Source organism: Pinus tabuliformis, chromosome 8, assembly GCF_031772625.1.
Source record: "Pinus tabuliformis cultivar Carrire ecotype Pingquan chromosome 8, CPIR1, whole genome shotgun sequence".
Classification (NCBI taxonomy): domain Eukaryota; kingdom Viridiplantae; phylum Streptophyta; class Pinopsida; order Pinales; family Pinaceae; genus Pinus; species Pinus tabuliformis.
In genome coordinates this window covers 66,515,994-66,529,487 of record NC_142294.1, presented here as the reverse complement: position 1 = coordinate 66,529,487, position 13,494 = coordinate 66,515,994, and the positions used below count along the sequence as shown (strand labels likewise).

Here is a 13,494-nt window from a genome sequence, read left to right as displayed (position 1 = left end):
AGAGGAGATCGACTCTGAAGCCCTAGAGTGTCGATCTTGCGTTGATGGCAAAGAATAACTTCTACAAAGGGAAAGGGAGTCCACAACAACAAAATGGAGCAAGTTCACAGAAACGACCAAATCAGACCCAAGGTATGCATCCGAATAAAAACTACTATGCAACTAAATGTTTTTATTGCGGAAAATTGGGTCATATTGCCAGGGAGTGTAGGAAAAATAAATATCATGAAGAACAACAGAAGCCAGAAAGACATGCAAATCATGTCGCGAATGGTGATTAGGTGAAAAATTTCAGATTGTTCATGGCAGATTGTGATGAAAATGTTGATGCAAACATCTGGTATGTAGATTCAGGAGCATCAACACACATGACAGGGAATAAGCACTGGCTCGAGGACTTTAAAGAAATCAACGAAGGCGCACAAATTTACCTAGGTGATGACAAAAGTCATCAAATCAAAGGATGTGGGAAAGTTTCTGTCATTCTACCTAATGGTAATATCAAACAAATTTATAATGTTATGTATGTGCCTGGCATAACAAAGAACTTGATTTCTGTATCCATGATTACAATTCAAGATTTGGAAGTTGAATTTTTAAAATCTAACTGTTATATTAAAGATCTGCTAGATGGCATGAAGACAATTGCTACAGGGATCCGAACAGGTGGTCTGTACAAGTTGGATGTGAGACTTGACAGTAGCGAGCTTGACTACAGAAGAGCTTTGGCATCAGAGATTTGGCCACATCAACTACAATAATTTGTTGTTATTACGAAAGAAGGAAATGGTAAGAGATCTTCCTATGCTAAAGCAAGTACATAATGATTGTGATGCCTGTACTTTAGGAAAAATGCATAGAGAAGAATTCCCTGTAAGAGTAGAAAAGAAACAAAGGGATATACTAGAATCAGTGCACACAGACCTTTGTGGACCCATGCAGACAAAATCATTAGGAGGTGCACTATATTTTCTACTGTTTATTGATGATTGTACAAAGTTTTCTTGGGTGTATTTCTTAAGTAAGAAGAGTCATACATTCGAATACTTTAAGAAGCTTACAAATATGATTGAAAGACAAACAAGGAAAGAGATAAAAATTCTTTGTTCTGATCAAGGGGGAGAATACAGGAAAGATGAGCTTATCAGATATTGTAAAGATCATGGAATTTTGTAACAGTTCACAGTACCCCATACTCTACAACAGAATGGAGTAACAGAAAGAAAGAATAGAACACTAGTAGAATGTGCTAGAAGTATGCTAAAAGGTAAGAATCTTTCAAATGGTTTTTGTGCTGAAGCAGTGAATACTGCGGTTTATTTGAAAAATAGGAGTCCTACAAAAAGCCTTGAGTCTAAAACTCTTTTTGAAGCATTATATGGATATGATCTTGCAGTAAAACACTTAAAAATATTTGGATCTAAAGCATTTGCCCACATTCCAAAGGAAGATAGAAGAAAATTAAACTCAAAAGCCATCAGATGTACTTTTATAGGGTATTATTCGTCATATAAAGCATATAGATTATTTAATCCCTCTACTCATAAGATTTTTGTTAGTAGAGATGTTAAATTCCATGAGTAGGATCATGAAGAACCTGATGAGCACTATGAGGAATGGGACATTCCGTACTTTGTGGAAGAAGAAGCAGAGAACAATCAGGGTCAGCAGCAAACAAAGGCAGAGGATGAACAGCAACAACAGTAGCAACAACAACAACAGGAGGAAGAAATAAATAATGATCAAATAAGGTTTGAAACCACCACCCCACCACTCAGGAGATCAGGTAGGAAAGCTCAAATGCCTGCAAGATATAGGGAAAATGCTTTTATAACTAGTATGATGAATGTGGTTGAACCGTCTAGTTATAAAGAAGCAAATGAAAGTAGTGAATGGAAAACAACCATGGAACAGGAATATGATTCAATAATCAGAAATAATACTTGGGAATCGGTTGAACTTCTTAGAGGAAAACAAACCATAGGTTGCAAATGGTTATATAAACTGAAAATTAATGAAGATGGAACTATAGAAAAACTGAAAGCTAGGTTGGTTGCAAAGGGGTACACAAAAAAAAAAAGGGATAGACTATGAGGAAACCTTTGCCCCTGTAGCTAAATTGAACACCATTAGAATGTTAATCACTTTAGCTACTAAGAAACATTGGATGATGCACCAACTAGATGTAAATTTTGCATTTTTGAATGGGGAACTAAAAGAAGAGGTTTATCTAGAGCAACTGGAAGGGTTTGTCCAAAAAGGAAAAGAACATTTAGTCTGTAGATTGAAGAAAGCACTTTATGGACTAAAACAAGCTCCCAGGTTGTGGTATGAGAAAATTGATTCATTTTTTCTACAAGCTGGCTATAATAGAAGTAAGAATGACCCTAATCTTTACACCATGAAAGATGAACAAGGGTGCGTAGTGTTGATTTCATTATATGTAGATGATTTGATAATTACAGGTGATGCTACATATCTAATTGATGAAATCAAGCAATAGATGTCACAAATGTTCGAGATCTGGAGAGATTCAGGTCAAACATTTCTGTCTCAAGCAAAGTATGTCAAAGGCCTGTTAGAAAAGTTTAGAATGGATCAGTGTAAGCCTGCACCGGTACCATTGCAGCAGAACATCAAATTGCAGTGTGAGGATGGCTCAAAAGCGGTGGATGCAACACTTTACAAATAGTTGGTTGGGAGTCTAATCTACCTAACCACCACTAGACATGATTTGGCTTATGCAGTCAGTGTGCTAAGCCAATTTATGTCTAAGCCACTTGAAAGTCACTGGAATGCAGCGAAGAGTGTTTTGAGGTATCTACAAGGTACTGTAGATTATGGTATTATTTACACTGACTCTTCTGATGTTAGATTGGCAAGATTTGCAGATTCAGATTGGGCAGGAAATGTAGATGACCGCAGATCTATAACAGGTTATGCATTCAATCTTGGATCCGGGGTGATCACATGGAGCAGCAAGAAGTAGAACACAGTCTCCTTGTCCTCAACCGAAGCAGAGTATCAAGCCATGTGTGCAACAACGTGTGAGGCGGTTTGGTTGCGGAGACTTCTCCAGGATGTTGGGGAAGAACAGACAGTCGCAACAACAATCAGATGCGACAATTAGAGTTCAATCAAATTGGCCAATAATCCGGTGTTTCACAAAAACACTAAACATATTGATACTCAATTCCACTTTGTCAGGGAGAAAGTGCAATCCAAAGAAATTCATTTGGAATATTGTAATACATGTGATAATGTTGCAGACATTTTCACTAAGCCTCTTGGAAAAGTTAAGTTTCAAATGTTTAGGGAGATGTTAGGCATATATGTGAACCCATTCTCCATTAAGGGGGAGTGTCGAAGATAATGGAGAATATCCTAGAATAGGTAGAGTTGGTTCACGTAACCTCAGGATAGGAATTAGTTTCTATTTCTTAGAATGTTGTTCTAACTTCCCTAAAACCATGTTTTCTATTTAATGTGTAATGTGTATGAACAATGTAGAGCGTTTTGCAGAGCCAGACTCTCCTGGTTCAGACTCTCTTTCGTAGAGCTGACCAATGGGTTTTATTAATACAAACATTGCCATTTTTATCAGCTCTTGCTCCCTCACGGAATCTGAAACACAGGCTCCAGAAGGCACAGTCAAAACTAAAAAATGGATCCCCAATTTCCCCACCATCACAAGTAGTGTAGAGCATGTTACTTCTCTATTGCAATTTCAAAGGATGATGTCGAGGCTATGCATCGCCTTGATTTGCTTTAGTACAGAGAGGAATTCCTCGAAATTATTGTCGTCTTTATGCCTGCAGGGTCGCTTCAGAATTGGAGGCCTTCGACTCTGCCTCCATTTCTAATCCAACACCATCTGCGTTCGCCTCTGCCTCCATTCCTAATCCAACACCATCTGCCCCTACCTCCTCCTCCGCCTCCATTCCTAATCCAATGCCAACGTTGTGATGATGACTCGAGAGGGTGCTTCATTGCGGTTTCCATGGACTCTTCCATCACCATTGACCAGTGGCAAACGAGGATCGATCTCAGAACCTATGAACAGTGATTATCTCACGGGCTATTCGGGCCTGTGAAGAGTGGTGAAAGCATCCTTATCATTTTTAGGGTTTATCAAATGAAACCGGAAAGTCCAACTTGTTAAGTAAATGAATCAAACTTGTTCTATGGAATCAGTGATGGAACATTGTCGACCAAAAGGTGAAAATGAATAATTATAGACAAATTTTACACCCTAAATTGAATTGTTTTTAAGTAAATCCAATCTCCATATCCATTTAATTGCACGACACCTTTTACTATAATAAATTTCTGTCTAATCCATTGTCATCGTCGTGAATGTGAATGCTTTTACTATAATAAATTTCTGTCTAATCCGTGAATGTGAATGCTTTTACAATAATAAATTTCTGTCTAATCCATTGTCATCGTCGTGAATGTAAATGTGAAGCGCACACCACTGTTGCACCATAAATGAAATGCATGAGTTGTGCCACTTGAAACCTTATAGTAATAAGTGATATATATATATATATATATATTCAATTATTTGCCGGTTGACAATGACGTGTTTAATTTAAAATCCACTGTATTCAATCCTAAAAAAGAGAAAAACAGGTAAAGAGGCGTCAAATTTAACCCCGGCAGAGGCAGTGGTCAATAACTCCAGCGGTTCGTGCGCTAACATTCTGACGATTCAATGGTTGACGGGATGGTGTTAACAATCTGTCGATTGACCGTGGGGATTGAAAAGAGGCACCGCAATTGGACTTATCCACACCGTCCAATCGGCGTAAATATTCCAATCCATTTACCTAATCTCCCATTCATATTTTCTAGTTGTACTTTATCTTCGTTGAATATTCTCTTGCTGTTGTGTTTTCTTTTCCCTCTGCCCCTTCCAAGTCGGGACAGAATGGTTTGTTGTGGGGGGCGAATCCTAATGTATACAGTTCATTACATTCATTCATCCAGAATGAATATTCAATAGATTCTTTGATGCACAAACAAACAGATATCTGATCCAGTGCTCAGATGGATGTGAACGCAGAGCAGTCATCACGAGTGAATTTGCTGGAAAATCAAGATGATCAACCTCTCCTGCCACTAGAGGTAGCTAATTCTTCAATCTTCCCCAAGTAAAATAAGGTTTATTCATTTTTCTAATAGTATAACTAGTATATACAGTCTGGTTCATATTGCCAATACAAGAAGAGTGGATTTAACCTTTTTCTGCAGCCCGCCTGTTGGGAGTATTTTGATTTCTTGAAATATATGCTTCAGGAGGGCCAAGAAGGGGAACACACTGGGGATGGCTCTGTGGATATCCATGGAAGGCCGTCTGTGAGGCAAAACACAGGCAATTGGAGAGCTTGCCCATTTGTTTTAGGTTTTCCCTCACCCTTGTCCTGTTTGTGTTTTAGTATTTACGTCAATTGGTTCCTGTTTGTGTTTGAATTTGGGGAAATTCAGGAAAATATTTCCACACTATATCGTTACGGCATACCCATTACGGAATTACTTAGAATGTGATCTGATATGCACTGCAGGGAATGAGTGCTGTGAGCGACTGGCATACTATGGTATTAACATAAATTTGGTGACTTATTTGATTACAAAATTACATGAGGGGAATGCGGATGCTGCAAAGACTGTCAACAATTGGTCAGGCACGTGCTATCTCACTCCACTTTTGGGGGCAGTTTTGGCTGATGCATACTGGGGCCGATACTGGACAATTGCTGTTTTCTCAACAATTTACTTTATTGTATGCTTAAACCTTCCCAACTTTTGTCTGGTTTCAAAGCATTTACTTTACTGTATGTTTGAATCTCGCCCAATTGTGTGGTTTTCAAAGCATGTACAATTCTATTTTTCAATCTTATTTATCTTTTATTGTTACAAAGAGTGGACATAGATTGGGCTAAAGTGCCAGGTATGAGGGATATCTATTTATCTAAGGTGCCAGAGAGGTAATTATTTGCCTAAGGTGTGAGTTCTGAGGGGATTAGGATATCTATTCTGCGAAAGTTGCTTCGGACCTATACTCAGTCTCACCACATTGAAACTTACGTCATGTGCTGATGGGGTAGACCACAACAAGAATGGAGCCTGGTGGATGTCTTTGTTGCCTTGAACGGTGAACCAACTCCCTGTTGGCTTATTTGTCTATTATTAATTGATTAATATCTGACTGATAACCATACTTTAATATTTGCAGGGAATGGCAACCATGACAATTTCAGCCACTGTTTCTGCCTTGCAACCTCCATCCTGCACAGACAGTGTCTGCCCAAAGGCAACAACACTTGAATATGCTGTATTTTTCCTTGGACTTTACCTTATTGCATTAGGAACTGGAGGCATCAAACCCTGTGTGTCTTCTTTTGGGGCTGACCAGTTCGATGACACCAATCCAACAGAAAGGAAGAAGAAGGGCTCTTTCTTCAATTGGTTTTACTTCTCAATTAATGTTGGGGCTCTTGTTTCCAGCAGCGTTATTGTATGGGTCCAAGACAATGTTGGGTGGGGATGGGGTTTTGCTATCCCTACCATTTTTATGGGATTAGCCATAATAAGTTTTTTTTCTGGGACACCATTATATAGATTCCAAAAACCTGGAGGCAGCCCCCTCACACGGTTATGCCAAGTAATAGTTGCATCACTGCGTAAATTGCAAAAGGAAGTCCCTCAAGATAGTTCAATGCTGTACGAGGTGCAGGACAAGCGTTCTGTTATTCAAGGAAGCCGAAAGATAGAGCATACAAATGATCTCAAGTACTGCTCTTACCCTTTTTTTTAACTATGAGGGCTGGTTTTATATGATTCTTTTATTTACCAAAAGAATTGCATCGAAATAAGCATTATACATGAGAAAGTTTCAAGAGTCTAGAACTACAAGTTGAAATGATTGCAGTATAAGTAAAACGATAATTATATATATCTTGATTTCGCCCATTAATATTTAGGATCCGGCTTAAAATGGTTGCAGATGTCTTGACAAAGCAGCTATAATAACAGATGATGATATTCAGGAGAGTGGATTTTCCAATGCTTGGAAACTATGTACTGTAACCCAAGTGGAGGAGCTGAAGATTTTGGTCCGTATGTTTCCCATATGGGTGAGTGGCATTGTATTTTCTGCTGTTTATGCTCAAATGTCAACAATGTTTATCGAACAGGGCATGACCATGGACACCAGCATTGGTTCCTTCGAAATTCCTGCAGCATCATTGTCTATATTTGATATACTGAGTGTCATGATATGGGTTCCAGTTTATGATCGCATAATTGTGCCTATTGCTCGCAAGTACACTGGAAAAGAAAGGGGGTTTACTGAGCTGCAACGGATGGGTATTGGGCTGGTCATATCAATAATTTCTATGACAGCAGCTGCCTTGGTTGAAATCAAGCGTTTGGATATTGTCAGAACTCTGGATTTGGTCCATGATACAGTCACACCAGTTCCCATGACCATTTTTTGGCAAGTTCCCCAGTATTTCTTAATTGGTGCTGCAGAAATTTTTTTCTTTATAGGGCAGCTGGAGTTTTTCTATGATCAGTCTCCTGATGCAATGCGCAGCTTGTGCAGTGCTCTTTCTCTTCTTACATCATCATTAGGAAGCTATTTGAGCACCTTAATTGTTACTATTGTTACTTCTATCACCACTAAAGGAGGAAAACAGGGATGGATACCTGACAATCTCAATGAAGGCCATTTAGACTATTACTTTTGGCTTTTAGCTTCCCTTAGCTTTCTGAACTTCTTGGTATACATCGCTTGTGTACGCAGATACCAGTACAAGAAGGCCAACTGGGGCTAAATTCCAAATTATATGTGTGATGCATTACAGTTATCCATGAGTCATTTCTCTCTACCGTTTCTCTCTACCGTGTTTAGTTGAATGTAATTACCTTTATCAGTGTTACAGTGTCAGATATAGCGGTGATAATACTAGCTTTTCATTAATATTGATCATGCCCTTTTCTTATTTCTTTACTATCAGGTTCTATTTTTAAATTGAAACAGAAAAGGGAACTTAAGATAAGTTGGAAACATCGAAATGAATTGGAGAATGGCCTAGAGGATAGAATGACTTTGCTATTAGATGTCACGTTTAGATTTCAGGAGCGATATTTGAATGTTGAGAAATGTGAGACAGCACTAAGTGCACACTGCACAGAGACAAGATGAGAAGAGGCAGTTTGATCTCGGATATCATTTTCATTTGTGTATTCCACTTTTGTTCAGTAGATTTCTGGATGTTTGTTTTGACTTCCAAGTCAAAACAGTATTAGCCTCCTCCATGCTCCACCATCTTGGATTCAGTGCACAACTTGCCCTTTACTCATTTTGGCAATATAAATGATTGCTGATCAAAATTATATTATTGACATATATTGTAATAACAGTATATTATCAAGATCGTTCCTGGAACCTAATACAAATGTTAAAATTTTAATAAGTTTATGTATAGTATTTAAGTTATGAAACCATATATGTAGCAGTGAATAAGTAGCACAATTTTCAAAGAGATAACAGAAATATGTTACGCAATAACTTTTTATAAAATAGGAGAACTTTCTCTAAGTAACTCCAATATATCCAACTCATGTGTTCATCAATAATGATTAGGTTTACATCAATATATCTATATATATTCATTGCCATGTGATTCTTTTATTAAGATGAGATGTAGCTCCATATATGCATCCCTCAGGATCATATCATAGTACCTTTTTTCAAAAAGTTTTATCATCAAAGCTTTGCAATCAAAGATTTTCTATCTATAAATGTTGGATTAACAGTCCTCACATCTCACATCTCACCAACGCGGATCTTCTAAAAATAAAATTTGGTCTCTATTCTTAGTATCACGCAGGCATTGCTATCTTCAAAATCGATCCCAAAGCCTCTATTCCCAATTGGTTCATTATTCTTAAGTTAGTTTTTAGTATCATGGACTTCAAAATTGATCCCAAAACCTCTGTTCCCAATTGGTTCACTACTCTAGGTTAGTTTTTGAGCTATGGAAAGTCAAGACCGAAGTTGGTCACCAATTCCAATGCACTCTTTACCATTGAACTATCAATCTATCAAAGCTAAGATCTAAGCCTTCTTATACACAAATGAAGTAGTGTGTATGGATGCATTGTACCCGCTGTTAATGCTCAATGCTCAACAATAGAACCAACCCACTTAAATAGCTGAAACATATTTTGTACTAGAAATTAAAATAGATACCTATAGGTAGATCTCCTCTGGTAATTTGAGTTTAAGTTTTGAACATTTCAATTTATTTATGCAAAGTATTGTTTATTATTTATGTGAAAGAATGGTTAAAGTTGGCTATGTGTTATATTCTTTGCACGACTAACTCGTGCATGATTAGTTTGCATCAAGTACGTAGTGGGGGTCACAAACCGGGTAAATTTCACAATTAAAAAAACGTTGGGTTGTTTTTTGTGTTCGTTTTTAGTATTTTTTGCCACACTATTTTTGCTTTAGCAGTTTTGTAATGCATAGTGGTTTATCCCATGGTTTTATAATTCATGTTAAGAAAAAATGGTTGTAATCTAATCCAAGTTAATGGATTAGGGATTTTTGGATGTTGCAGGACCATATGTACTGTATTGTAAACAATGAAATTGATTAATGATAAAAATTAAAATTGCAGTTCTAAACAGTTAGCTAACTTTCCAGATTTGAATTTCCTTGGTAAATATCTTTGTAATATTTTTTTATTATTGTGTTACTTTTCTATTTATTAAAAACCTATGTATACATTACAATACTATGTAAGGTTTAAAACTTATACATTACAATACTATGTAATCTATAAAACTTATAGACTGCTGTTAAATTTGGACAACTAGGTCCAAACTCCATGTTCTGATGCTCAGATTAAGAGGCTAATATTTTTGTTGGATTCCTCTTTCTGAGAGGTGTAAAATCCATATAAAAATAGTCTTAATCCGATGAGCAGAACTTATATTTTGAATTTATTATTCTTAATAAATTATATGTGCAAGGTCAGCCAGTTTTGTAATGTAGGCTCACATGCCCAACAGATGTGTCACACACCCTCATTGATGGATATATATACAGGAAAAGTTGGAGAGAATTTCAACACAACAAAACTCACATCTTAGGGTTGTTGTGACACATGCTGGGCTGACTGACCAAAGGAGACTTTGCTGGTTGAAGCATCCTGTTGACCGCCGAAACGATCACATACATTTTTCTTGTTTCTGATTTGTCTTCTGTAAGATCTGCTTATATGTTCTATCTGCATTTTGCTTATCTACTTGTATGATTGCTGTGAGAAAAGTGAAATTGCTCTTAGCATAGAACATCTACAAAACTTAACATGGTATCGGAGCCAAGTTGAAGACAAACTCTATCTATAACAATCATCTCTTGTGATCTCTCTCCACTTGTCTTTGGGTTTTGGTGGTGTGAGAGATCAAAAGGGATACGCTATCCTAAAGGATGCCCTAACTAATACGCGGTCAGGGAGGAAGGTTTCATAGCGCAGCAAGGGAGTGACCTAAACACAGGTCTAATGTTCCGTTGATTGGTTTGCATATCTACTTGTTCGTGGAATATATAAGTTCGCAAGACTGTCTCACATATGATATGACCGCAATCCCTTTTCGCATAAGGTATACCCGTGTATGTCACAATCTCTGGCCCGCATATGGAATAACCGATGACTCGCTGAAAAACACAGTCACGTTATCAAATTGCATTATATATTATCACCACATTGTGTATGGCAGGGTATGGCAAACAACGTATGGCAGACAATGTTTCTTTGACATGGCAGACAATGTCATGGTATGGAAAACATCATGTTGAAACATGATATGGCAAACAGTTCTTTGACATGGCAGACAATGTCATGGTATGGAAAACATCATGTTGAAACATGATATGGCAGACAGTTCTTTGACATGGCAGACAATGTCATGGTATGGAAAACATCATGTTGAAACATGATATGGCAGACAGTTCTTTCATGGTATGGCAAACATCATGTTGAAACATGATATGGCAAACAGTTCTTTGACATGGCAGACAATGTCATGGTATGGAAAACATCATGCTGAAACATGATATGGCAGACAGTTCTTTCATGGTATGGCAAACATCATGCTGAAACATGATATGGCAGACAGTTCTTTCATGGTATGGCAAACATCATGTTGAAACATGATATGGCAAACAGTGCTTTGACATGGCAGACAGTGAACAACATATATATACACGGTATGGCTGACAGGATTTTGGTATGGCTAACAATATATATATATATATATATATATATATATATATATATATGACATGGCAAACATAGTATCCATGACAGGGTAGTCTCCCTAGTGACATGATATAGTGGACGCAGTAATAAAAGGACACAGTCAACCGCAATCTAAATTCCACAGTCCTGAGGTGTAGCTGGAGTTATTTATACGCTGTGCAATTATACGCTGGGCAGTCATGTCATACATTGCAGTTATGGTTATATACATTCGCTGGACAGTCCTGTACACATCACATGAGGATATATATATGCACGCAGAGATCCTGTACACGTCGCAGAAGTCTTGTACGCATTGCAGAGGAGTTATATCAGCCGCAGAAGTTTTATACAATATTATATAGGTCACAGAGGTCCTGTACACGTCGCAGAAGTCTTGTATGCATCGCAGGGGAGTGATATTAGCTGCGGAGGTTTTATACAATGTTCCTGTACACATCGCTGAGGTTATATATACACGCAGAAGATGCCAAAGACTTATATATACAAACAGAGTATGCAAATGTCCCTTATGTATATTCGCCGAGGCTGCGGAGGTTTCATACAATTGCATTGGTATATGGTCTCACATTCGTCTCTTTGATGTGGTATGACATTCGCATAATATCCCTGGTTATAATGGCAAATGATATGATCGCGATACTGTGATGATATGTGATATTGCTCTGGTGTGAAAATTGATACAAGATGTATGGCATCAGCGTTATATGACAGGGTCTCGATATATATGATCTTGCTCCAGCAGTATATAGGGTCTTAATATGTATCTGGTCTTGATGTGTATGGTCTTTATATATACGGTACACTGTACTGACGATGGGCAGTAATCGCTGGACAATATACGCTATAGTACATAAGTTATATATATATGCTGGACATGTATATACACCAGGCAGTCATGATTATATATATACACTTGTCATGGTTATTAATACCAGGACCAGAAATACCAGGTATGAGGAGTCTAATGTTGTTGATAAAAGAAATAAGTTCAAAGACTTTTGCAGAGAAGCTGGCATTAAGAGGGAGACTACCACTGCATATACTCCTGAGCAGAATGGTGTTGCTGAACGCAAGAATAGGACTATTGTGGAAGCTGCCCGTGCCATGCTATGTGACCAGGGTCTTCCAAAGTTTCTGTGGGGAGAAGCTGCAAATACTGCTGTGTACATTCAAAACCGATGCCCTCATTCCGCTTCGGACTCCAAAAACTCCCGAAGAGGTTTTCTCTGGTAAGAAACCTGATGTCTCACATTTTAGAATTTTTGGATGTCCTATCTATTTTCATGTGCCGAAAGAAAAGAGAAGTAAGCTGGATGCTACTGGGAAGAAAGGAATGTTTGTGGGCTACAGTGAGACTTCTAAGGCATATAGAGTCTATGTACCTGGTCAAAGGGAAGTAGAGATAAGCCATGATGTCACTTTTGACGAAGATGCTTCCCTGAAGAAAGTAGTAGATCTTCCTAGATCTGAAGAAAACCATGAAGAAAGACCTGGAAATCTGGAAGAACCCCAGGATGAGACTATGCCTGATGTTGAAGGGCCAATGGATCCTATTGATCCTTCCCCTTCTCTAGGAAAGAGGCCATCATGGCTCAGGGTCACCCTCGAAGATGCTGAGGGTCATGCTGCCCCAAGGGGAACATTCCGAGAAAGCAAGAAGCCGTGTAGATACCAAGGGTATCTAGCTGCCATGAGTACTATTATACAATCTGAACCTGGATCTTTTGAGGAAGCCATCAAGCATCAAGTCTGGAAGGATGCTATGCATGAAGAATATGAGGCTATTATGAAGAATGATGTCTGGGATGTGGTCCCGAGACCGAAGGACAAATCTGTTGTCACCGCTAAATGGCTCTACAAGATTAAACATGGATCTGATGGGAGTGCTGAAGAGTTTAAGGCAAGATTTGTTGCCCGTGGCTTCCCTCAAAAGGAAGAAATTGACTATGACGATATATTTGCACCTGTGGCTCGATATACCACCATCCGATCCATCATAGCCCTTGCTGCTACACAAGGATGGAGTCTTCATCAGATGGATGTCAAGACCGCTTTTCTGCATGATGCAATAAAGGAAGAGGTGTATGTAGAACAACCTTTGGGATTTGAAGTTCAAGATCGAGACACTTATGTCTGCAGGTTGAAGAAA

The 13,494-nt window shown here is 38.2% G+C and overlaps 1 protein-coding gene across 1 annotated transcript; it reads left to right on the top strand.

Moving 5' to 3' along the window:
• Positions 1-4,907: 4,907 nt before the first annotated feature.
• On the top strand, positions 4,908-7,996 carry LOC149234186 (protein NRT1/ PTR FAMILY 8.3-like). Its single transcript, XM_089371787.1, has 5 exons — positions 4,908-5,130; positions 5,302-5,407; positions 5,568-5,785; positions 6,239-6,795; positions 7,010-7,996. The coding sequence occupies exons 1-5, from the start codon at positions 5,053-5,055 to the stop codon at positions 7,839-7,841; spliced, it is 1,791 nt and encodes a 596-aa protein (XP_089227913.1). The 5' UTR covers positions 4,908-5,052; the 3' UTR covers positions 7,842-7,996.
• The last annotated feature ends 5,498 nt before the right edge of the window (positions 7,997-13,494 follow it).

What these genes read in the sequence shown, in the direction of transcription:
- LOC149234186 (XM_089371787.1), top strand. Translation starts at nt 5,053, where the DNA reads ATGGATGTGAACGCAGAGCAGTCATCACGAGTGAATTTGCTGGAAAAT. An exon ending in AACCTCTCCTGCCACTAGAG is followed by an intron (nt 5,131 to 5,301) that starts GTAGCTAATTCT and finishes TATATGCTTCAG; the next exon opens with GAGGGCCAAGAAGGGGAACA. An exon ending in GAGCATACAAATGATCTCAA is followed by an intron (nt 6,796 to 7,009) that starts GTACTGCTCTTA and finishes AAATGGTTGCAG; the next exon opens with ATGTCTTGACAAAGCAGCTA.